This window comes from Zerene cesonia, chromosome 8 (genome assembly GCF_012273895.1).
Source record: "Zerene cesonia ecotype Mississippi chromosome 8, Zerene_cesonia_1.1, whole genome shotgun sequence".
Classification (NCBI taxonomy): domain Eukaryota; kingdom Metazoa; phylum Arthropoda; class Insecta; order Lepidoptera; family Pieridae; genus Zerene; species Zerene cesonia.
In genome coordinates this window covers 6,885,255-6,912,407 of record NC_052109.1, presented here as the reverse complement: position 1 = coordinate 6,912,407, position 27,153 = coordinate 6,885,255, and the positions used below count along the sequence as shown (strand labels likewise).

The window sequence follows — 27,153 nt, the reverse complement described above, 5'->3', positions numbered from 1 at the left end:
TCCAATTGGGTAGATTTTTTTTATAATTTTATCAACGCAATAAGTTTACTTGTGTTATTCTATAAATGAATATATTCATTGTTGTTTAGACATATTTTTTAATGGGTAGTGTAGATTAGATTGTAGGTAAATAGACATGAATTTATTAATCTAGCAGATATGAGAAGAGAAAAGAATAAACACTAGGTACGACTTTTAACGAGTAGAGACATAATTTATTTTATAGCTAATTCCGGAATTTGGTAAGCCATAATACCTATGTTTATAGGATCAACATTTCTCGTGTTTCAGTTTTAATCTAGTTTGATAGAGGACAATATAATTTTATAAGAGGTATATGATGAACGAATAAGAGATAAAGGCATTTAAAAGTATACATGATTTTTATGCTAAATAATTGCTTTTATCTAGGGCCACGTTGAAAAAATTTTGACATCATATCACACTTACTTACTTAATCCTACCATCCTACTATCCTACTAGTCCTATCCTACTAATATTATGAATGCGAAAGTTTGTAAGGATGTGTGTGTGTTTGTTACTCTTTCACGCAAAAACTACTGAACCGATTGCAATGAAATTTGGTACGTAGACAGCTGGACAACTGGGATAACATAAAGGCTACTCTTTATTCCGATATTCCTACGGGATACGGACTTACGCGGGTGAAACCACAGGGCTCGGTTAGTAATGAATAAACGTTTTTCAAATTTTTTGAAATCCACAGTAGAAAGAAGAAGTTGTATGCAATGATTTATATTAAAAAATGTATTCACGATAACATCATAAAACAAACACGCGCCAAATATGATTTCAACAGATCTAACATTAATGTTTACCCAATATCGAAAGAAAGCGTTCAGCTATTTCAGGTTCACAATGCGCGTTGTGTTTACGATTCATAAATCATTACATGTCAATCGGTAAACACGGATGTTTCTTGCGGGGTAGATGTCTATTTTGAAAATGCCGGTTTTATCTCGCTGGTCTCTGGTTACTGAATATCGATTGGACGATTTTAATATTCTTTAATTGCATTTTTAAACTGGCCGTTAGCCCGGATTTGACCGGGTTGACGCCCAATAAAAAAATAGCCCATGTCTCTTGAACAGTGTAGGATTTTTTTTTAAAGAATATAAATTATCGGATAGTTATTCCGAGGGTTTTGTCCTGCAACACACAATGTTTTTCCACTAATAAATATAAGTAGGTATAGATTTAACAATGTGAAAGTTTGTTTGTTTGGATGTTTCTATTTCAGAAAGCCATTTATTAATATCCTATCCTATCCTACTAATCCTACTATCCCATCCTATCTTACTTATACTTATTACTTATATATATCCTACTAACACTATAAATACGAAAGTTTGTAAGGATGCCTGTGTGTTTGTTACTCTTTCACCCAAAAACTACTGAATTACAATGAAATTTGGTACGTAGATAGCGGGACAACTGGAATAACACATAGGCAAATTTTTATCCCCATATTCCTACGGGATTACGATTTACGCGGGCGAAACCGCGGTAGTATAAAAATAATGTTTAACTCTCTTATCATATTGTAGGTACGAGAAAATTCAGAAACTGTTGTAGGTATATATATTTCTTTTTACGGTACAATTTTCTAACAAACGAAGTAACGAAGTACAAACATATTGTGTTACAACATTTCTATCGATATTTACGTAAGTCATGGAAAAGTAGGCTATTTTTGTATCTAAGATACACTTATGCCCTAAAAAGATTGAGTTAGCGACTAAACTAAATTGACATATTGGTTTTTACTTTCACGTGACATTTTTATTTATTTACTTATTTATTTATGACAATATTCATACATACATTATATTGTTAAAGTTTACAATTTGTAACCATTACAATTTGGTTTACATAAACAGTTTGTCTTACATATATTTTTATGTATTTTTACGTTACTTTTACGTTCTACCTATAGTCGTTGGTATCTCGAAAATTTTCTCTCTAATTCACTCCACGGTTTTTGCTTTTCCATACGTTTTTTAAGCTTCACATGTATGTTGTACTGCTGCGCCCCTCGGTTTCACCCGCGTAGGTTCGTATTCCGTAGGAATATCGGGATAAAAAGTTGCCTATATGTTATTCCAGGTATCCAGCTCTCTACGTATCAAATTTCATTGTAATCGGTTCAGTAGTTTTTGCGTGAATCAGCAACAAACACACATACATCCTTACAAACTTTCGCATTTATAATATTAGTAGGATGTAACTATATTTACATGCCGGTAGCAGTCGCTTTAAACTCAATTTTGATATACTCTAACCGGACAGATTTAATTCAAACTTTGTAAATTTATGAAGGATCGGTGACAGCACAACATTTTCCGTACGTATTATAAACACAAATAAGAAAATTTTGATGATTCGATGCTTAAAGCGTGTTTTCAAAAAACTACATTCGTTTAAATTTTTCGTCAGATATACAGTCTAAATCTTCATTATATACCGTAATCTCACTCTGAACATCTCCAGCCGAAATAACTCTGATTTCGAAATTACTTCAAAATTATAGACCCTAAGACCCTACCATTTCAGAGTCCACGAACCGTGTTTTCTATAAAATAACAATACTCTATGAAAATAGCATTCGCTCGATGTTACAACGACGCGTGACTAATTATGCCAAAATTACACACTACTCGCCGACAGCGCGTGATTGGTGGATATAAAATCGGCGAACCAATAAGGTGCGAGGGCGGGCCTGCGTGTGCGCACGTCTAGTACAAGTATGAATATTCAACGGTTTTTTGCACCCTGACACATTGTCTTTATCCACCTGTCTAGCAGATGTTTTATAGCATTTTCCTCATAGCCTGTAATTTATTTACGTAGGAAGGTAAATAAGTGCTTGACAAATGGCTGGAGTTAAATTGTTTTTTGTGATTTACACTAATATTATAACGAGGAAACTTCTTTTTTGTTACGTTATCACGCAAAAACTACTGGACCGATTTCAAAAATTCTTTCACCATTAGTAAGTTGCAACTTCAGTGAATGACTACATATAGGCTATATATGTACCACGGGCGAAGCCGGGGCGAAAAGCTAGCAGTTAAACGAAGAGGTAACTATAAGGTTTATGTTATGAGAGATAGCTGAGTAATACATGAGAGGAGGATAGTTAAATACCACCACGTACTAACCAAAATGCCGTAGACGTAAACTCATTATAACTTGTGCTATTTACTGCAGCTTCTACTGCCGCATATCCAATCTATATCAATTTTCTATGTGATTTTTGAATTAAATTTTCGATTAAAAATTGTAGATTGCAAATATAAAGTCAATAAAGTCAATTTAAAAGAAAAATAACCCCACCCTGCATTCACATAAAAACCCACCACTTAAAGTCCAACAATTAGAAATGTATTAAAAACGAAATCTATAAGAACCCAACCGAGTTCCGAAAACCCGCATAGCTCTTGAACGCTAGGGGCCTATACAATGGACTTCTTAACAGCTTTTGTCTTACGGAGAGGCCCCTCTTAGTCCCCAGGTGAGACCTTTTAATCCATAGATCTGAATCGTTAGGGTGCTTCAAATTTGTACGCTGTGGAGGTGAAAAAAATCTGCCGAGTACTTTGAAGTAGTTATATTTAACATCTAGCTGTGCCCCACGGTTTTACCCACGTCGTACCTGATGTTATATAGTCGAAAGCGTTTCCTGATGAATGAGCTATCTAACACCGAAACTATTATTCAAATCGGGCCAGTATGCTTAAAATACAAAGCTAAAAAGTTTATTTGAACGCCCTAATCTCAGGAAAGGAACTATTGATCGAATTGAAAAATATTTTTTGTACTGAATAGTCCATTAATTGAGGGAGATTAATGCTATGTAATGTAATGTACGGCGTGGAACCTGTGCTAGTAACTAAATATGTAAAGGCCATAGCTATCTAATACTAAAATGATAATGTCTTTATTAAGCCCATTGTCTCATTATATATACTTATGTTCGTTCTATAAGCCCTTATTACGGCTAATCTACATACAATGACGTATTTGCATGATATCTCAATTCGCTAGCAGTGATTTGAATAGTAAAATTTTACGCATGGCGCTCTCGCGGGCGATGAGAAAGGCGAGCGAAGCGTGACTCTGTTATAATAAACATGGGATGGGTTTGTGAATTTGTTTCGAATATGGGTGGGACGTTCGTGCAAAAAATCAAACGTTTCCTTCAGTTGATTGGAGACGTAAGATGGTAGATAATGCTTTGTCTGCAATATGTTTTGAGGTTTAAATGAAGCAATTTAAACTTAGGTAAACGATGTCTGTAAAGATTATTCAATCTTTTTGTCACTTTGGAGATGGGAAACATCGTGGGGAAACCGACATGTACAAGAATCAAAAGTTGACATGTGACTTCGCTTGCAATGGGCCAGCATGGTGGATTATGGCATGAAGCCTCATAGGAGACAGTGCTCCTACACTGGGATTTTTATTTTTATATAATAGCGAGAAACTGAGCTGGTGGCTGGTGGAATTGCAGAGGTGGGGGCCGCAAAAGCGTCACCAGATTTAAGGGGTAAAGGATAAGAAAAAATTTGACGACGGTATCAAAAAAATGGACTGTGAAGCGTGAGAAAAACGGATACGGGCGTATTTAAAATTAATTACTGGTCAATCTCCAATTAAGTAGCTATGTTTAGATCTACAAACAATAGAATTACATGCTCTTGCTTCTTAACTATTGCAATAGTTTTGTTGCATAACCACCGAGCTCAAATGTTACTGGAGCAGTTTCACAAAGCGCGATTGCGAGGCAATAATTTTACTTTTAACGATTGCTAGAAAGTTCTGGAACGAAGTTGTACCGGGTTGGACTTAGTTTATATATATGACTAGCTGCGTCCTGCAGTTTCACCTGCGTAAATGAGTTTTTCCTTTGATTCCCAATGTTCCTATGGAAATATTGTAAAAAGTTTTATCCAAATTATTCCTCATTACATCAGCTATCTGCCAATTAAAGTCCCGTCAAAATCGGGCCAGCCATTCCAGAGATTAGCCGGAGCAAACAGTCTTTCTATAATTATGGCAATTAGAGAAAGGCTTACATTTACATTACATGAATATTTGTAACTTAAATTAAATTGCTCCAAATAGATGCAAACACTAAGTCAACTTAACTAAGTTATACAGTCTTGTAAACAAGTTGTTAAGTAATGTAACTTTATTAAGATATTGCGTGGGCAATAAATCTCTAAGTTCACTATCTAATGCTTAATATTTCACTGTTTTGATTTATGCCCTGAATAGAGATTAGTTTCAATTTAGATTGCCTGCTTTACAGAATAGACAAAAACGGTTTACGATTGGGAAATAGTTTAATTTATGACTCAGTATTTATTAAATACTAGCTTCCCGCCCGCGGCTTCGCTCGCCTCCTTATCATTCTTACCTTTTAAACCTTCCCTGGACTATTCAGAATGCACGAAAAACATGATTATAATAATCAGACCAGCCATTTTCGAGTTTTAGTGAGACTAACGAACAGCAATTGATTTTCATATATAAGAAGATATGTAGTTTTTGTAATGGTTATGTTATTTATATTTTATTAATAACTGCCATTTTTTTATTAACAACAATACACTTCTTAATATAACCGACTTGGCTGTAATTAATTATTATATACTAGGTATATACATACCTAGTATATATTAATTATGTTTTTGTGATTTGACGATTCTTTTAAATGTCTTTAAAGTTGTAGTTCACCTACTTAATTTCTAATCACACTAATATTTTAAATGTGGAAGTTTGTTTGGATGTTTGTCCGTCAATCACCCTGAAACTACAGAACGGATTTTTATGAAATTTGATATACGGTATGAGCAGATTTCGGTGATAGGATACTTTTTATCCCGATGAAATGCTCCCGTGGTATAAAACAGGAATCTTGATATCCGGGCGGAGCCGGGACGAGCGTCGAGTCCTTTAGTACTTTATATCAATAAGAAACCTAGTTTAGAATAACACCTTGTCATAATGATATCTAGCCTTCAAGACTAGAAATTAATTTTATTTTAACCTTAATTTCTAATCACTTTCAGAGATATTTTGCCCATATTCACTTGCTTGAAAAGTGAAGTCCCGTGTCCCCTAGTGGGGTATGGGGCAGATGATATACATCTGTTTCACTGATCGATTTTCTTTATGGACAAGTAGGTGATCAACCTTCTGTGTCCTGCCAGACCGAGACATTTTTTTTTGCGTCCTCATCGGGAATCTAACCCAGGCCCCCTCGGTTCTAAGATCACGCGTTAACCACTGAACCAAGGAGGCGGTCACTTGCTAAGTGTCTCTTAAAGGGTAATTCACTGTGTTAGCGTGCTTTATAATGTTAAGAAATTATCAATGTAAAGAAATAATGCAGAAAGTTTAAAATTTACTGCCGCGAAGTTAGACTGGGATATGCCAATTCTATGCAGAAACTTTACAGACGACTGACGAGTTTATAGTACCAAACTAAATGCAGTTTTATAAGAAGTTCATATATTAATAGGAAATTGTATTAATTATTTTCTTTGTAACCGAAGTTACCAAAATTGGTATATGGTACTCAAGTGCGAGCCGCCGTCGAATTGCGGAAAATATGCCCGTATTATTATTATTAGTAAGCGATCACTTCCCACGATCCCATGAACATTCGCAAAGGTAGGGCCTCTGCGAATGCGCTGCCCGCTTTTTTGGGGTAAGGGAAAAGGAATGGATTAACGACTGGAAAGAAGGAATGGACTGGGACGGGTGAGGAAAAGGAAACGTGCCTCCGGCTCCCCCACTCACCGTACGAAACACAGTGGCATGCCACTATTTCACGCCGGTTTTCTGTGGGGGTGTGGTACTTCCCCGGTGCGAGCTGGCCCAATTCGTGCCGAAGCGTGCTCGACTCCCACATAGATCTATATTTCAATAGAATAACTGCTACATCCAAAAGTCAATATGTCACATATACTCGTATATTGTAAAATCGTTCCTCTTTTTATAGTGTTATTGAATTAACTCCGACTTGCATCGGGAAGATCAATCTTGAATTATGTTCATTCCATTTAACCCAGCGCTGTGTGCACTTGAATCAACGGATTTAACGTATATTCTATGTATTTACCACAACGGTTGAAAATAAAATAAAATATAGCTTCTAACGCTCACAGATAACGTAGCTTTTGATAGATTGAAGGAAATTTCTCAGGTTGAAGGATTTAAAATCGGTTCAGTATATTCAGACATTGCCCCTATAACGTGACAAGCTCACAATTCCACGGCTAGTATATTATAAATCTACTATTAGGTCTTCTATTAGGTTTTTCTTTCTCACTGTTATCTTTCTTACTATTAGGTTCTCAAAAACGAAGGAGTTTGTAAAATCGACCGATTTTCTTTTGTGGTGACTTGATTATATACTGTATACTTGACTAACGGTTCGCCCTGGCTTCGCTCGTGGTACATGTCTAGCCTATGGCCTTCCTCAATCTAACACTGAAAGAATTTTTCAAATCGGACCTGTATTTCATGAGATTAGTGCGTTCAAATTAGCAAACAAACAAACTCTTCAGCTTTTTAATATTAGAATAGATTACTCCGTGGGTTTTCAACCAGTTCACGTAATTATATAAGTGTTTAAAAAATGAAAATTTGAAAGTGTATTTGTTTGCCTTTCGTGTACGCCGCAACAGAGGCATTTTGTGAAAATTATTTTTGCACCTTGGCGTAATTAGGGAACTAGGCAGTGTCATAGGCTACTTTTTACCGCGAAAACAACAAATTTCCACGTGAATTTCCTTACGCAGAGCCGCGTGAAAAGCCTGTATTTTAATAAGACAGATGCCACATTATCCTGCTTCCTACTATCCTACTAATATTATAAATGCGAAAGTTTGTAAGGATATGTGTGTGATTGTTGCTCTTTCACGCAAAAGCCACTGAACCGATTGCAATGAAATTTGGTACGTAGACAGCTGGACAACTGGAATAACATATAGGCAACTTTTTACCCCGATATTCCTACGGGATACATACTTACGCGGGTGAAACCGCGGGGCGCAGCTAGTCTTTTATAAAAGAAAGCTATACGTTCCATTTCACAGCACATAGTAATGGTCCAAACAGCTTTTACAAATCTGTCCCCCGAGTTGACATTGATAAACTACTCTTGCGTGGAAAACCGCGAAACAAGATACTCTTACGATCACTTTGTGAGCTCTATAAATAGCTTTTTACTTTATACTTTATAGTGAGACTTGCTTGCCGCCCGCGGCTTTGCTTGCGTAGTCTAAGGACACGGGGATTTCCATGAGTTTACCTCAAAAAAAATAAACAAATGTTTAAAATATTGAATATTAGTTCTGCGACATTTTAAACTCGGACATTATTTGTTACGCCATAAGCGGGCAACTTGCCTGGTGGTGATGGTGGATGGTAAGTGATCACCACCGCCCATAAACATTCGCAGAGCTAGTGCCTCTGCGAATGCGGTACTCGCTGGACTGGATACAAGGCTTCCGGCTACCCCAGTCACCCCACAAAACACATTTAGCATGCTATTATTTCACGCAGGTTTTATATGGGGACGTGGTAAATCGCCGGTGCGAGCTGGCCGAAATGCCGAAGCGTGATCGGCTCCCACATAAAATATTTAGTTAGACTTCTGATAAACGTAATTTTGAATCGTCATAACATAGTTTTAACATTTATCACGGTTTTCAGCCAACCGGCCTCAAGCTGTCAAGTAAACAAATATACAAACTCTCACCTTTTGTTAGTATAGATGAGATAATTGTAGTAACTGCCTCTGCCCCGCGGTTTTACATGGACAAACGCAGGAGCAAAACTGAATTCCCTATTTCTGTGTTGAAATATAACAGACGGACCGACGGTAAAGTGCAGTTCTAATACACTAATAAAGAGCATCGGGTTTCATTCACTCAAACCACGAAATGATGTAATGTAACCTAGGTACAAAGAGCATTCCTAGGTATTGTGAGCACAATTACCTATTAGTATACCTATGTTTATAATTAGTAGGATACTACAACTTCATACAAATTCGACAAGCTGTTATAGTGTGAAAGAGTGACGAACATCCATCCATCCATTACAGACTTTCGCGTTTATAATTTTAGTACCTAGGATAGAAGGATTATACGCTAAGAATTTCTACTCAGTATTATTTATTATTACACTAAGAATTTGGTATAGATTATGATAAGCCCATAGCTTAATAAGGCGCCATATACGTAACCACTGATCCGTTATAGATGTGGTTAGTTAATTAGACCAGCGGTGATGATTTGTTGCGTATAATCACTAATAACTCAGTATATTCATTTACTAGCTTTAGCCCGCGGCTTCGCACGCGATTAATTCGTTGTAGTTTAATAGATGTTATAATACGTATAAACCCTCCTTTTGAATCACTTTAACTATAAAAAATCTTATCATTATTCGTTGTGTAGTTTTAAAGATCTGTCCATACATATATACATAGAAACATACGCGGGAAGCGACTTTGCTTTATACTATGTAGTTATTGGGAAAGATAATCCCGGGTATGTTCCCGTTCACGTGGGATTGCCGGGATAAAACTATGTTCTTTCTCGGGTCTCTAACTATATTTCTGCCCAATTCCATCCAAATTGGCTCAGCAGTCCCTGGGATTAGCAGCCTTTGTGACTCAGTAAATAATGCAGCTTTGCAATGGTGAAATAATTTTTGAAATCGGTTCAGGAGTTTTTGTGTGGAAACATTACAAACATCAATACAAAAACAACAATATTTCCTCATTGTATTATTGTACCATGCAATAATTGAATATAAAACTAATATTATTAAGAAAAAAGCCTTTATAATAAGTACTAAATAAAATCACTGCAAGAGAAACTTAAAATAATAAATAATAAAGTTAAAAAAAGTCGAAAAAACCGCACCAAAAACTATTTCCATCCGAATACCCACAAAAACGGCAATTATAAAAACATCGTACCTCCGTCATCCCATCTCTATCTATACCGCGGCCCGCCAATCAATTCTATTCACGTCCACCTGATTAGTGATGCACCGGTTATCGAGAAACTCGATACACGCATATCGACTGTGTCGACGATTTCATGTATAATGTTTGCATGTTATGTTAACGGCTGAATACGCACTAACGGGCGCAACAAATTGAAGATTCAGCAAAGTAATTGGATTTGATAGGTATAAGTAATTTAACACCAGCTAGCTAGAGGTATTTGATTTATGGTTTGGTTACATTCCATCTATGAGATTGGATTATTTTCTTTCGTCTGTCTTTCCGTTTGATGTAGTTAGAGTGTTAAATAGTACATCCTAATCCTACTAATCTTACTTCCTACTAATATAATAAATGCGAAAGTTTGTAAGGATGTGTATGTGAAAGAGTAACAAACATTCATCCATCCATACTTACAAACTTTCGCGTTTATAATATTAGTAAGATGTAAACAGCATGGTGGGTAGCGTTATATTTATGTTAGCTTCTCGATCAATCTACAAAATTTCTATTGCATTACAAATGAACGCCCATAATTCTTCGAATCAGATAAAAGTTAAAGCGAGATCGTGGCTTCATTGAAAAATGTTAAGTTTATCTTTAAAAAATTAGATATGAGATAGACAATCAGCTTAGAAAGGGATGGCAAGCAATTTTTCGTTGTGGTTACAAATTTGGACTGTTTGAAATATTATACTAGCTGCGCCCCGCGGTTGCACCCGCGTAAGTCCGTATCCCGTTGAAAAAACGGGATCAAAAGTTGCCTATATGTTATTCCAGTTGTCCAGCTGCCTACGTACCAAATTTCATTGCAATCGGTTTAGTAGTTTTTGCGAGAAAGAGCAACAAACACACACATCCTTACAAACTTTCGCATTTATAATATTAGTAGGAAGTACTTTGTAGAAAATTTAACCTACTTATTAATCGAATGCGTAGTATATACGCGTTTTATTCAGGAATAGGTTTGAATATCATCAAGATAAAATTGTAAAACGCCTACATGTATAATAATCACATAATTGGATTATTTTATTTAGAACTAGCTGTGCCCCACGGTCTTACCCGCGTAGTACCTGATGTTATATAGCCTAAAGCCTGCCTCAATAAATGTGCTATCTAACACTGAAAGAATTTTTCTAATTGGTCGCGCAGTTCCTGAAATTAAGCGCGATCAACCAAACTCCTCATTGTTATAATATTAGTATAGATATTTTTATTTAGATAAAAAAATCTTTAAGTCTCCCAAATACAATTCTGATCATCCACTTTACAAGCCTATAAGAAATCAAAGAAACAAATGGGATAGTCATGCATGCATCCCACAAGACGCTTTAATGTATCAGCAGTCCTTTAAAAATCTGTGGGTGGTCATCTGTTTACTCCGGAAGTTATCTATAAAATAAATAAAACAAACCGATAACAGATTGATAAGATTTAGACGATTTATCGAATATATCACAGGCAAATTCGGAGATATGAATAAGACAAGATGATTGTGATATCTACAAGCTATTCCATGCGTAACATGTCATTAATAATGTTAAATATCTATCTGTCTAGATTGAAATACTTGTGTATATTAATATCTATTGTGGATATAGATTAGTGGATATTAACAACGAAAATGTATTATTTCATACAATAGCACTAAAAAGCAGTGGTGGCTCAGTTGTGAGAACCTCGGACATCAAAATCGATAAGTCGGGGTTCGAGACCGGGCGAGCGTGCAGGAAATAGGAAGCCTGTGTCCCAGCAGTGGGTACACATATGGGCTGATGATGAGGACATTAGCACTACTGTATTCTATACTAATATTATAAAGCTGAAGTTCATTTGTTTGAACGCACCAATCTCAGGAAATACGGGTCCGATTTGAAAAATTCTTTCAGTGTTCGATAGCCCATTTTTTGAGGAAGCCTATAGGCTATATATGTACCACGGGCGAAGCCAGGGCGTACCGCTAGTACGTAATATTTTGAGCATAGTTTTGTCAGGTTTTTTGAGTTCATCTTAGTATTTATTCTACTTCTCCAATTTCGTCATACCTAAAGCGCTGAATAGCGTAATATTTACCATGAACGTTATTATAGACAAAGATTCATCATCATGGAAGACTGGCGCCTATGTGCAATGAACATTTCCGTTCAGAAAACAATAATACCTACTAATTACAATATGTGTCTGCGAATGCGTAGGATGTTGCGTGGACATTGTTTTCATCTATGAATTATTTTTAATGGTTAACATCCTGTTGATGCATACATTTATATGTTTATTCTGTAATTACAGTTTAATTTTCAAGTTGTACACGTTTGTGGAAGTTGTAATTACTCTAGAAACTTATATGCTTTAGATTAAAGATGAGTCGCGTGTGAAATGGGTGTATTATATCTTTGTATGTTTATAATATATATACTTTTGTCTCGTGAGCTGACCTGGCGCACTTCGTAATGTTTCACATTTCAACATATTTCCCTTACCATTTAAACCCTACCCGGGCATGAAAACCATGGATGGCGGGCATGAATGCAGAACATGTTTTACAATCAGCTCTGTCCTGCTTTAGTTTTAGCGAGCTAATGAACAGCAATGAATTAAAATATCATATAGATAGAGCAAGAAGGACGTCTTTTAGTACATATGCGCCGACATGGTCTTTTTTATAATGACAATTTAATAACAAACAAGCATAACTAAATAAATACGCAATCCCTAACCAAATTTTTTATAAATGTTTTTCTTTCTGGATTGTCGGGAAGAAAATGCTTTAAAAAACAAATTACATTTAATGCTGATTTATATACAACTTTACTAATGAAAACAACTTTGCCAACAGACATAAAAGAAAAGTAACGAACCTGCTGCCTTCAAAGTCGACGGCGCCCAGTCAAAGTTCAGGGTCGCAGAGACGAGCTCCACCACCAGCTCCCTTGTACGAGGATCTGCAGGATCTACCTCGACGACCACCCTTACCGCAGAGGCCAGATATAGAACCCCAGCTCGAGGTAAATATAGAAAGCTATGAATGCCTCCAATGCTTCATTGCGTCTCTTTTACTATGGACAAAGTATATTTAGGATTATGCATTCGAAAAATCCAACCACAATATGAATTTTAACACCCTTCTATTAGCTTCACCTGTATGTATATGTAAACTTTAAACGGAGTGATTCAATTTGTAAATTGTACATTTATCAAGGATAAATTACGATATAACAATTTCATGAGTTTATCTTATTATCCTTATTAGGATAGACAGGATTAAATAATGTCCTTACTTAGGTACGTGCATAAAAGAGAAACGATTTATTTGATTATCATAATAGCGTGTTTTTAGAGCTTTATACTATATTTATACTACGTCCATGTCACTTTCTTAGCAACCTACCCATCTTCTTTCTACTGCAGTAATGGAAGTAATGACAATTATAATATTGGGGGTTGGTGGGTGTTATGAGTATAAAACAACAAGTAAATTGATACAGAAAAGGATATTTCTTGCAACTAACTGAATAAGTATGTAATAATAAAGACTTCAAATATTCTGAATGACGTTTAACCTTTTCATTTACAGATGGTAGAAACGAAACGACCCAACTGCCAAGGGCGTGTGTTTGTCTGCGGCACGGGCGGCTCTTGGCGGGGTGGTAACCCGTGCGGGAACACATGCAACGCACCAGTCTACGAAGAGCTACCGCACAGATCCGACGACTCGGTACACAGCGACGATCATTTCGCGGAAGACGAGCTCAGTTTAGTGGGTGACGTGCTTCCATGCCGGACGTGCTCCAGACCGCCGCCGCAGTCCTTGCCTCATCGACCCAGACAGCATCGCCTGGATCGACGGCCGAAGTCTCTAGAGAGACGACGGGCGCACAGGATCCCACGACACGTGCACCCACCAGACCCGTCAGAGTTCCATGAAGGCGTCCTTCTAGACGCTTTGTTACGACTGTACCCACAAGTAGGCACGGTGGGTGCAAGGCCGCCCGGTCCGATGCCCATGAGCGCTGGTGGAGCCTGGCCGGGGGGTGAACTGCCCGGCATCGCCTGCTGGAGAGGCCCCAGAGCGTCCCCGAAACCGCCAAGCGGAGATTCCTCGTTCGGTTCTGACTCAGGATACAGCAATAATACATGCGGAACGTGCGGCACCAGAGCCTCCTCTAGACATCGCTTATCTGCTGAAATACCTTTATCATGAGGTGGAAGCCTGGACTATAGTGGTCGCGTGCCATAAATCTGTTCGAATTCATAAGCATTTATTAGTTATATTCCTCACGGCCTATTTCTAACAAGGGCCTCAGCCTTCTTCGAATATAATAGTGATATGTCATTTAAGACTATTCCTTGTAGTGTGACAGTTTCTATGGATGTGTACAAAAGAGGTATTAATTAAATAGGAATCTTCCTGTGCTGTTCTCTGACTAGATTCCTTGTTAAAATTATTTACTTTTTAGATATTTTTGTACAAACATGTCTCCCTAAATACGATAGATATAGTTTCGTCCTTTAAGTAATTTCGAGCTAGTCCTAAATTTATTGCAATGATTATAAAATTATTAAAATTTAATTTTATGTAAAGCGAATTAAATAACGATTATATTGATTCACGGGATTTGTAGATATTGTATAAAAGTAGATAATAAATAAGTTAGAATAGCGAGTTGAATTTTATAATCATATCACGTTTAAATATGTCGCATAAATCACAATTTCCTTTCGATAACTTCCTATCAACGTAGGTATTTCTATCACTGGTGCTAAAAGCATAATATTTGTAATTGTTTAATTCTGCCGTTCCAAAATTATAGTTACTACAATATGAATAAAGTACGTTTTTTTATAATCTGCACAGTATGTATCACGAAAATAAACTGCTTGATCGTAGCTTATTTAAATTTATATTGCTCTATCAAAAGCCTGGCCGAGTTTTAATTTTTTACGAAAAACAATGTTATTCTCTCCTAAAAAATTGTAGAAAATGTGAAATTATTTTATAATGTATATTATCCAAAATTATTGTTCTTGTTTTCTGTTTATATTTAATTTAAGCGATATTTATTTTTATATCATTGTTTGGAATTGTAAATTTTCGCATTATCATTATTGTATGGGGCAACACTGCTCAGTTTATCAGAAGAATACAATAAATGAAAAATAAATACATTTTTAAATAATTTATGCATTTCATTTCAAGAACCTATTGTTCAAATGAATGACTCTACAACATGAGTATCTCTTTTCAAAAAAGTCATTAGATGTAATTGTGTTTAAAATACCTGAAAACAAATAAACATTTGAATTTTATTTTTGAGTACTCATCGTTAATGTAGTTAAATCGAAATTTGGATTAAAATCGAAGGGAATATTTGAATATAGGCTATATTTATCTATTTGATAATGAAATGTTTCTATATAGTATTATATATCAGATTATTTATTTTAGAAAGCATTTCATTGAATCGCTTCATAATTGCCTACATTTAGAATACGTCAAGGATGAGAGATTCAATTTAATACTTTTAATGCATTACTATGAAAAATACCAATGAAAATATTTCTTGATATTCCTTGGGAATTAATCAAAATTCTAAAGTGGGAACGAATTACAACTATTGAAAACCCACGGAGTTATGGAAAATAAAATCAAACGGAAACCCTCTCGTATCGTCGGTTATATTAAAAGTACCCTCAATGAATTTAAAACATGTTTATTATAAATATTAGAAAGTAACGCAGGGTGAATGACACAGCGAGATTAGAAGTACTGAGGGAGGAATTAGCTGATCCCAACCCTCTTAGCCCTCCTTAAGAGGGCGTTGACCTTGACGTTAGCGAGACAATATTTTAAAAAAGATACATTTTCAAACGCTTTTTACAGAAGAAATATGATTATTACTTGTGAATAAATTTCAGAAATAACATTTTCATGAGCATTGAAAAACGTCTCATTGAATAGATAGCTTACTTAAATTTTTATTATGATAATTTCAATCGATTTCTGGAGGTTATGAATTCGACTGAATTTTTTGTAATTTTTATCTCATAACTTTCTACTGAGTGAACCGATTTTGATGATTATTTTCAGTTAAAATATAATTATTTCTGTGTTATGTTTACTGGCTTATTAATCAACATAAACTTTAAACAGATCATCAATTATCATCATCAGTATGTATTTGTTCCTACTGCTGGGACACAGGACTCCTATTTCGGTTCGGGCTATGATTCGACACGTTGGTCAAGTGTGGGTTGTCACATATTATATGTCTTCGAACATTTTAATTATAGACATACCGGTTTCCTCACATCGTCTTCCTTCACCGCTTCGGGCAGTGGTGATGTACATAATGCGCAGGTTAAAAGAAAAAAAAAGGTTTGCTAGGATTAAAGTTTAGTTATCGTCTGATTTTCAGTTTCTTCATCATCATCATCATCAGCTTATATATGTTATCACTGCTGGAACACAGGCCTCCTTTGAGAGTTAGAGAGGGTTAAGAAAGAGGTTTTTTTAATTTATTTTTATTTATTACTAAATAAATAAATACATTGTCCATATTCGCTGTTTGTCCTCGCAGTATAAATAACACTTCATCACATCGTAGAAGAAGGTCTGGTCTTTCCTTAATCCTGCTCTAATCGGAATGGCATCAGAGCCGATCTTGGCTGCAGCAGCAACTCAGAAAGCCTTATTACTATCGTGAAAGTTTGTAAAAATAGATAATCGTTATACTTACTCATAATAGCTAAGATCTGTATGCGCATTGACATCAAACTCAAACATTTTTTTATTCAATTAGAAAAATTTTTTGTTATATCTTAATATTTACAACCAGTTCGGAAAAAAGTTTCTACATATAAACAGTATATAATAATAATGATGCCAAAGAACTGAATGGTGCTTTTTCGCGACAACGTTCGATGGATTTTCATCTTCCTCTACTTAATCAATAGACTCCAATCTTAGTTAACGCATAGGCTACTTTTCCGCGGTAACCCTGCGTCTAAAGTCACAAGAGCTCGACCTTGTATATAAATGTCACAAAAGTTTTTAAACATTTTTAAAAACGTTCACTAGTACGTAGTCCATATATCTCCCGGATAATTTTTCTAACCAGTCAGATAGCTGGGCAGCTAAGTGAGATCTTAATAATGGACCACCGCCTTTCTTCCGCCGAGACAAATACAAATAGACTTGTTTTGTAGCGTCAGCAAAAAGTCTTTGTGACTCGCTGACTTCTTTATTAGCTACACTTTATTAAGAAACGTATTTTGTGTCTTTATTTAAATAGTGTCTGGATGGAGATTGTCATGATGCCATTCCTATCCTACTAATATTGTAAATGCGAAAGTTTGTAAGCATGTGTGTGTTGGTTGCTCTTTCACGCAAAAACTACTGAACCGATTGCAATGAAATTTGTTACGTAGACAGCTGGACAACTGGAATAACATATAGACAACTTTATATCCCGATATTTCTACGGGATACGGACTTACGCGGGTGAAACCGCGGGGCGCAGCTAGTAATTATATAAATTTATTTTTCTCTTCTGAGTCGTATTGAAGGCGGTTCAATTTGGTTAAAAAAAATACATTGACAACTTAACTTAATAAAAACCTTTTACTCTATTTAAATAACTTCACTCATAAACCTAGAATGCAATAACCTCAATGATTTAATTTAATTTTGCATAAATATATCAAATGACAAATCGGATACAATAAATGATTTTACACCACAATCAATTAACTCAATAACTTGTATTAATTCCCGCTAGTTTTGTAATCCATTTATACCATAATTATTTAATATTTATTCGTTAAATTCGCATTTAACCTGTAACTACGCTAGCATTATTTTATTTTACGGTCATTAAAATTTTGTTGAACGTAAATGTCATTACGCGTATAAATCAGGGATTGATGTCTGTAAATATATTTATTGTTAATTAAAAAAAATAATTACAAAATTTTTGTAACGTAACATTAAATGTTAAAAAGTTTTTATTTTCAATTTGTAAGAATAAACTGTGACGAATGTATAAAAATTTGTTATTTTCTTTGTATCTATACCTAAGTCTACCTATGCGCTTTCTCTGTATTGTTTCTTTGTTTTGTTTGCCTGGAAGAGACGGCTCTGTAGCCATAAGGTCGCCTATTGTGGAATTTGTATTTTTATTCTGTACTTTGTATTATTTCCTTTCGGCATGTACAATAAAGTATTATTCATTTATACGTTTCTTAGTCGATATACCTAAAGATTTAATCGACAAATGCTAAACCGTTTTCTACGGATCTAAATAAAATAAATTCTTGAATAGATATTACATACTAGATGCACGTTCCGGCTCCGCCCGGATAACAAGATTAGTGTTTTATTTCAGGGAGCATTTAATAGGGATTAAAAAGTATCCCATCATACAAGTCAGTTAATGTATACCAAATTTCATAAAAATCCGTTCAGCAGTTTCAGCGTAATATCCAACAAACTAACATTTATAACGTTAGTCTGATAAACCGACATGGAAACCAAGAGTTATTTATACTAATTCCGTAATTAATAAAGACTGTATTGCGAACCCTACAAACAGCTTGCATCTCTTTCCCTGTATACATTCAACAATACACGGAGATAGAATCTCACTTATATTACCGCCTCAGAGTGTATAAGGACTAGAAGCATTACTAAAACTTTAAACATCAAATGATTAGCAACATCAGTTGAAGACATAAAATGTGTTGTGTTTTCTATAGAACTCTTGCTTAATTTTTCATTTATTTTTATAAGAAAAACATAACATTTTTTTCATTTGACGTGACAACGTCTTAAATTAGGTTGCGGCTCGGAGTCACTCATGAAAAAGTGTAACGCCCGGTAACGTTACGATGAGTCACCGAACTATGATCGGTCCGCCGCGCGCGCAGCACTAGAGAATTAGGCGCGAAGATTCAATATCTTCGCGTGCTTGTGTCTCTGTCTCTGTCTTTTTAGTAAACAAAATGTATTTTCTTTAGTTAAAATTTGTGCAATTCTTATTTTCATTCAATTCCTTGCTCCTATTGTGCAATTTAATAATATTCATATCAATAAATATTCTACCGAGAAAAAGACGTTGTCACGTAAAATCTTCGCCCGTAAAACTTTACAGGCAACCATTTTTTTTTCTTTATTATAAAGTACAGAAGTATATGCAATTTGGGAAGTCGTGATGTTACATGAGTTCAAATAGGAAACTATCATATCTTTTAAAAATCACAAGACATCATCACTATGGCAATAACTCTACACAAACAAGACCAAAGAAATGTTCTTTGAAAAAAATGACTATAGAAATTATGAAGCATGCTTTCGATACAGCATTAAAAAGCAATATAGAAAAGGAACCATGAAAATGCGAATTATAAAGTGAATTCCCGTTTCAAACTGAGCTAAGCTAAGCTTGTCCGTGGAGCTTCATTTGCGATGTCAAAGCATTTTAATTAATAAGTCATATCCAGTAGTTTTACAGCAGTGTACAGCAAATATTAATAAGCCGCCTTAGGCAGTGTTGATTTATGCGCTTAGACTTGCGCAAATGAATACATTTTAACATACACACAAACATACAGCAGGGTACGTACTCTGTACTAAATACTTGGTCCTTAACAAGCCCTTGTGTTTATATTTTAATTTAATTGCATCCTATTTTCTTTGCAATCACTTAATTCATCGTCTTTCTATGTATATAGCATATGCGTTTAAAACTTTATACACGAGTTATAGGAGATAATATATCGTTACTTTTCTATAAAAGAATCCTACTAGTTCCACTCATCCTACTAATATTATAAATGCGAAAGTTTGTAAGGATGTGTGTGTGTTTGTTGGTCTTTCATGCAAAAACTGCTGAACCGATCGCAATGAAATTTGGTACGTAGACAGCTGGACAACTGGAATAACATATAGGACTTACGCGGATGAAACCGCGACACGCAGCTAGTAGAAACATAATTAGAAAATCAATTATTTCTGTTTAGCATGAGTTGCAACTAGTAAGTACACATAAATACACCAGCAACACAGTCTTAAAAGAATACGTTTGATTTACAAGTTTAAGTAAATAATACAAGAGGGCCTTCTAGCAAACGGCTCTCACAAGTTGATAGTAAAATTTAACTGACTTCAAAACCATGCGAAAGCAAAAACATAATTAATTTAATTAATGTAAACGCCACTCATCTATTTAAAATTAGTGTCGCTATTATCTAATTAGTATTTTTTGTTCTCAATTGCCAACAAAATAGTCTATCATACACACAAAAAAACACACACGCAGACGAACACAGAGCCTCCTTTTCGTTTTAGGAAGTTAGACATGGAATTTCTATCACCCGGGGCCTCTACGGAACAGGGCTTCTATAAGCCCAATTGCATCCCCGCACAGTGTCATATCACCAGCTCCATTGCTAAACGAGGATGTTATTTATCGTGATGACTCTGCCTGGGATGAAAATGACAATTTCGTCTTGTCATACACTAATAAGTCTATATGCTTTGTTGTTGTATTCGCAAGTTGAATGTTTGCATGACGCGAGTTGTAATTCAATTTAATTTATGTGCTCTTTTCTTTGATTTTCTAATAATTGCTGTTTTAAGTTATAAGATATTATTATTTATATAGTGTATATGTGTATGTATATTTATTTTATATGTTTATGTTGTATGTAAATTTTTAGAATGTAGTTATTTTATTTGTTATATTTATTACACTTTTTACCTACCTTTTAAGTTATTTTGTTATCTATCTTTAAGTTGGTTGCTTGGTAGAGATCACTTATAAGTGATAAGGCCGCCTTCTGTGCTATACCTCCTTTTTTTTAAGTATAAGTTTTGTTTTTGTATTTTGTTGGCAGCGCAATTAAGTGTTTAAATAAATAAATAAATGGTATTTTGAAATAGCAATTTTATACGTCTGCGATATTTCTTCACTAGAATCATGTGATATTCAATGCTGTAATTGATAGAACCTCTATAGAAAATCTTTTTAACTCAGTACAATTCATTCATTCAACTTGTGTTTTATATCATTTTCAGGTTTATGTCTATCATTTTTAAGATAAAACTCAAATTTCATAAACTACCTTCATCATATACAATTCTCATTCTTTTACATGGCACAGATGAAACTTTAGCAAGTAATAAGGGCCAAAATGCATTGATCGACATCTAGTTACTTCCTCAATAGCAAGTCCCTGCTTGGTCCATCACCATTCCTCTTCATGGTAATGGACCATATAAATAAATGTTCAAAATACTTAGAGTCCATCACTCCGAAGCATTTTGTTTAATCAAGTAATGGGTGTCTGGAATCGAAAGAAAATTTTTATGTTGCCAATATCCATCCCCCATAGTTTCCCTTTAAATACATGGTGTACGCTTGCAATGCATTGTGAACTTTAACGCCAATTCGGAGAGCGGTTAATCGGCTGGGGACCTCTAAAAGGCTATTAGGAAAATGGCTTCTATTTTCGCACATAAACAAAGCTTTTTGTTTATCCTTACAACATCGTTTTGAAATAAAAATGTAAAGCGCTGACTGCATTAGCTGTGCGTTGTGTGCATTGATTTCTATTGTTTACATGCTTTGAAAATATTTAGAGCACATATAAAAATACTTTATATGCATATATGTTATAGAGAAATACAGTACATAATCAGCGTAGATTTAACATGGATATTCTTATTAGAAATCCAATACAAATTGCTGAATAGGAATATATGGTAATATGTATAATAATTATAACAAAAATATTCAATAAATAAGACGTAATTTGTTAAAATTAAGTTGGATGTAGTTAAATTATAATATAGAAGAAACACTTATTCAGAGAATTGTTAAATCTTAGGCTTTAGTTTCTATTATTGCTAAATATGTTGCGCTGCGATAAATAGCTGGTGTGCAAGCGAAATCTAAACTTAGAACAGCTTCAATTTATACCAATTTTAGAGATTTTTACAGCTTATTCTAATTCCTGGTTGTTATATCTTAATTTATTGCTATACTAGCTGTGACCCGCGGTTGAAACCGCGTAAGTCCGTATCCCGTAGGAATATCGGTATAAATAGTGCCTATGTGTTATTTCAGTTGTCCAGCTATCTACGAAGCAAAATAGTATTATTATTCACCAATAGATGTCAGGAAAAAACACACGAATAAAACACGAATATTACATTTTCTAAAAAAGATTCCTAGCTAGATCGATTTATCACCCCCGAAACCCCCTATATACTAAATTTCATGAAAATCGTTGGAGCCGATTCCGAGATTCCAATTATATATATATATATATATATATATATATATAATTGTAATATATATATATATAATTGTATTGTAATAATTATATATATATATATATATATATATAATTATTACAATATATATATATATACAAGAATTGCTCGTTTAAAGGTATAAGATATGGCATTCTTCCACCGTCCTCCAAGAGTTACGGTCGTGTTTCGTTTTTGATTAAAACAAACATTTTGTGTCCAATTTATTGTGAGCTATTAGATATAACGTTCAGTATTTTGCGTGACGGAGATCTGTTAGGACATTCCATGTTGCCAATTGCCATGCAATGCCAATATGCATACAAAAACTCACCGCCTGACAGGACCGCCTCCTTGGGACAATGGTTAACGCGTGAGCTTAGAAATGAGGGATCCTGGGTTCGAGTACCGGTGAGGACGCACAAAATGTCTCGGTCTGGCAGGACACAGAAGGTTCATCACCTGCTTGTCCATAAAGAAAATCAATCAGTTAACCAGATGAATTTCATCTGCCCCATACCCAACTAAAAGAAGAACGCAGAAGATATAATTCATATCATAACTTAAACGTTCCTGTCTAAATAATGTCGCGGATTTATATGACTTGCATTTGATTAAGAGGCAGTTCATCATAATTTAGAGGGGACCAAAATAACACAACGTTTGGTTCTGAAAATACGCGTCATGATCTTAATTTACAAGATCATTTCTTCCTTATTTTATAAACATACTAGCGGTGCCCCGCGGTTTCACCCGCGTAAGTCTGTATCCCGTAGGAATATCGGGATAAAAAGTTGCCTATATGTTATTCCAATTATCCAGCTATCCACGTAGCAAATTTCATTCCAATCAGTTCGGTAGTTTTTGGGTGAAAGAGTAACAAACCCACATACATCCCTACAAACTTTCGCATTTACAATATTAGTAGGATAGTAGGATATATGCAGAAGTAGGACAGGATGAAGACTTTGAGTCGTACGTGTGTAAGAATTTTACATTGTTATTTTTAATCCTACTGTAGAATTTCTATATCTTATATCCCAATTTTCCATTAACTATTATACTGCTTTCATTTATATTTAATCAGATTTCTTAACTCTTATTTCTAGCCGACTTTTAACGAGTAACAAAATGATTCTCACATTAGCAATAAGATAAATTTATGAAACATAAATTGAAAAGCAGTGGTGGCTCAGTGGTGACAACCTCGGACTTCAAAATCGATAAGTTGGGGTTCGAGACCGGGGCGAGCGTGCAGGAAAAAAATTGATTTTTCAATTTATCTGCACATGTGGATAACATCACCACTGCTTAAAACGGTGAAGGAAAACATCGTGAGGAAATCGGCATGTCTAAGAATCAAAAGTTCGACGACATGTGACATCTGCCAACCCGCACTTGGCCAGCGTGGTGGATTATGGCCTTGACCCTTATAGGAGGCCTGTGTCCCAACAGTGGGAACATGTATAGGCTGATGATGATGATGAAACATAATTAAAGATATTTAATGGAATCTGAATCCCCTTTTAAGGTGAAGATGCAATGAAGAAGGCCTTGGAGCCTCGATTTTAATCTAGCTATATTAAGATTTAGCTTAGAAATAAATAAAGTTACATTTCTATTATTATTATATAATCTCAACTTATCAATAATTAATAGTTGAATCTACGTAACGGACCATCAGCAGACACCTCACTCGCACTAATATAAATTTCTACTAAAATAAAAAAAAAAAATCAACATGGAACACCCTAACAAATCTCCGTCCCGTAAAATACTGACCGTTACATCTAATAGCTCACAATAAATTGGACACAACATGTTTATTTTAATCAAAAACGAAACACGACCGTAACTCTCGGAGGACGGAGGAGGAATGCCATTTATAAAACACAAGTTTGACACGAAATCCTGTGAATGTGTGCGTGATCTTTACGCGGCGTTTGACGAAAATAGCCGAGAGTGTATTTAGGTGTCGATCGATATGATTTCTCGTAAATTAATCGGTACATTCGAATAATTGAAACACATAATTGATACTTAAAATTGTTGTATAAATAAATAATAAGCATAATCACCAAACAACAAGAACATACAGGATTCACAAATACACAGAATAAATAGGACTAATAAATAAATAAACAAAACATATTGTTTAGAGACAATTTTTGGGAACATCAGTGAAAAATATCACGATAAAGTTTTCAGTTATATTGAACGTCACAAATTCAATTCAATTGACATATTTATGGAAAATGAAACTTAAACTGGATATAAAAGAACTAAAGAACCAGCCAGACGGCGTTGGCAGGTAATTGACGGTTACTTAAATAATAGAGAAATACCAGCGGTGAAAAACTGGCGCTTTTGTATTTTAATAAGATGCAACGTCTTTTAGTCCATCGTTCTATGAACAATACCTGCAGTAGAGAATTCCGTTCGTACTCATTTACATAGATTTTATTCGATACCAACTTGAAGTTATGAGACTTTAAATGCTTCTGAAGTTTCGTAATAAATTAAATTGAATTTAATAATACTTTCTAGATAGAATTCGAGCTTTTTGAAAATCCATAGCGAGTTGTCGCTTACGAACCATAAGACGTTTCTTTGACATCATTGTTATGTAAATATTACACACGTAGAATTAATATGTAAACTTGACGTGATATTAAACGAGAAACGACAGACTTTCTTATCGGTTCTTCTCTATCGAAACTGCTTTGTCCACCGATGGTAAATGTTAAAGCTATGTTGTGTCTATTTAAAAGTGATTCTATAAGAAGTCCAATTGAATAAATAAATGTTTGAGTTTGAGTTTTAAATTGCTATGAGTGAAGTAAGCAGATGTTGGTAAGACCTGCTTGGTTTTAATTACCTATAAAGTAGCTCCCCTCCCGCGTCTTCACCTAACTATCTCTCCACCAAATTTCATCCAAATCATTTCAGTGGTTTAGGCGTGAAGAAAAGGCTGATATACAGACATACTTCCGTATTTATAATAGTAATTAAAATAATTATTTTATTTATTAATGACGTTTACTCAACTATAAATGAATAATTTACAACAAAGTTTGATATAGATCTATTATACGATATTTATTAAACAAAAACTCGCATAATAATCAGCACATAAAAATAAATATTGACATCAACAAATGTCACGCGTTTATAAATAGTCCCCCAGCGTTTGATTGAAGATTTCACGATTTAATTTTAGTTAAGAACATTTACGATGCATGTCACCTCCTTTGTCGGAGTAAGGCGCCATGATATGCTTTACTTCAAAGTACCTTTGATACTATTTTTATTTAATACGCGTTTCGAAAGGCGTGTATTGTTATGAAATTGTTTGACACTTTATAATTATACCAGCTGCGCCCCGTGGATTCACCCGCGTCCATATACCATAGGAATATTGGGATAAAAAGTTGCCTATGTGTTATTCCAATTATCCAGCTATCTTCGTAACAAATTTCATTGTTATCGGTTCAGTAGTTGTTGCGTGAAAGAGAAACAAACATACACACATCCTCATAAACTTTCGCATTTATAATATTAGTAGGATACTGGATTACCTAATTATTAGTGGGCATAAGTATGATTAAAAGACACGGTTAAAATTCTAATGAACTTATTATGAAAATAAATGAAGACAGTTATACATACCAGTTTTTATGTGGGACGTGTACGCACCACTTTGTATGCCAGCTCGCACTGAGGAAGTTCCTACACGATCATAGGAAATCGGCATGAAACAGTACTGTGTTTCGTGAGCTTATACCTTATTCACGTCCGTGAGTCCTTTCTTTATCTCCTATCCCTTAAAAGTAGACACTGAAGAGTTGCTGAGAAAATTTTAATGGGCGGTGGTGATCGCTCAGCATCAGGCGAACCACCAGCTCGTTATAAAACAAAAAAACTTACTGAAAATCATCGATACATTGGTTTGCTAACATTACTTGCCTTTTAATCTTATGTCAAATGTTTTGTTTAAACCATTTTTATTATTTCGTGTAACTAAACCTTTTTCTCTTATTTATTGGTGTTGAAAGAAAGTTTTTTTCTAAAGCAACTGCGGTGCAAAACAGGCTAAATTACTGAAAAATTGCTAACAGTTGTGAAACACCACAAAACCGCCACTACAGATTACGAAGTGTTCCAAAAACAAGCGCAACTCTTCTTAACACAACCTTAATCTTTGTAGTTTTAGACATTTTTAGTAGCGAGATTAACTTTGAAACGTTCATGTTGTTGATAATTTGTTCGTGAGTTTCAGTATAGTGTGATGTTTGTAGGTTAAATATTCATATTTAATATTTAAATATAGCTGTAATATTGTTTCATTTACTATAATTATTACCTTCTATAACGATGTATCTAGGATCATATATACAGATATTGGTATAGGGTTATCATGACGACTTAAAGCAGCACTAATTCTATTGTGAGAATGTGATCTACCACTACACGACTTATCTTATATATGAAAATCAATTGCTGTTCGTTAGTCTCGCTAAAACTCGAGAACGGCTGAACGGATTTGCCTTATTTTGGTCTTGATATGTCAGGTTTAAAAGTTGAGAACGATAAGGAAAATATGTCGAAACAATATTCTATGGCGTTGCGAAGTTCGCCGGTACAGCTAGTTACATGATATTTTATTGTATGGCTCTGTCTTTTTGTCACAATGGAATTAATACTGTTTAAAGACGATACCTTAACCACTCCCAGTTCAAGATTTTATGTATTAATGTCTTTTTTTCATGTTATTTCAATG

At 34.8% G+C, this 27,153-nt stretch overlaps 1 protein-coding gene across 3 annotated transcripts in view; it reads left to right on the top strand.

Moving 5' to 3' along the window:
* LOC119828537 overlaps positions 1-15,237 on the top strand; it is a 108,718-nt gene extending 93,481 nt beyond the window's left edge. For all 3 annotated transcript variants that reach the window (XM_038350721.1, XM_038350720.1, XM_038350719.1), the window contains 2 exons: positions 12,897-13,065; positions 13,635-15,237. In XM_038350721.1, coding sequence (XP_038206649.1) covers positions 12,897-13,065; positions 13,635-14,261 — 796 coding nt within the window. In that variant the 3' untranslated portion in view covers positions 14,262-15,237. The remainder of the gene's footprint in view (positions 1-12,896; positions 13,066-13,634) is intronic.
* Positions 15,238-27,153: the final 11,916 nt, after the last annotated feature.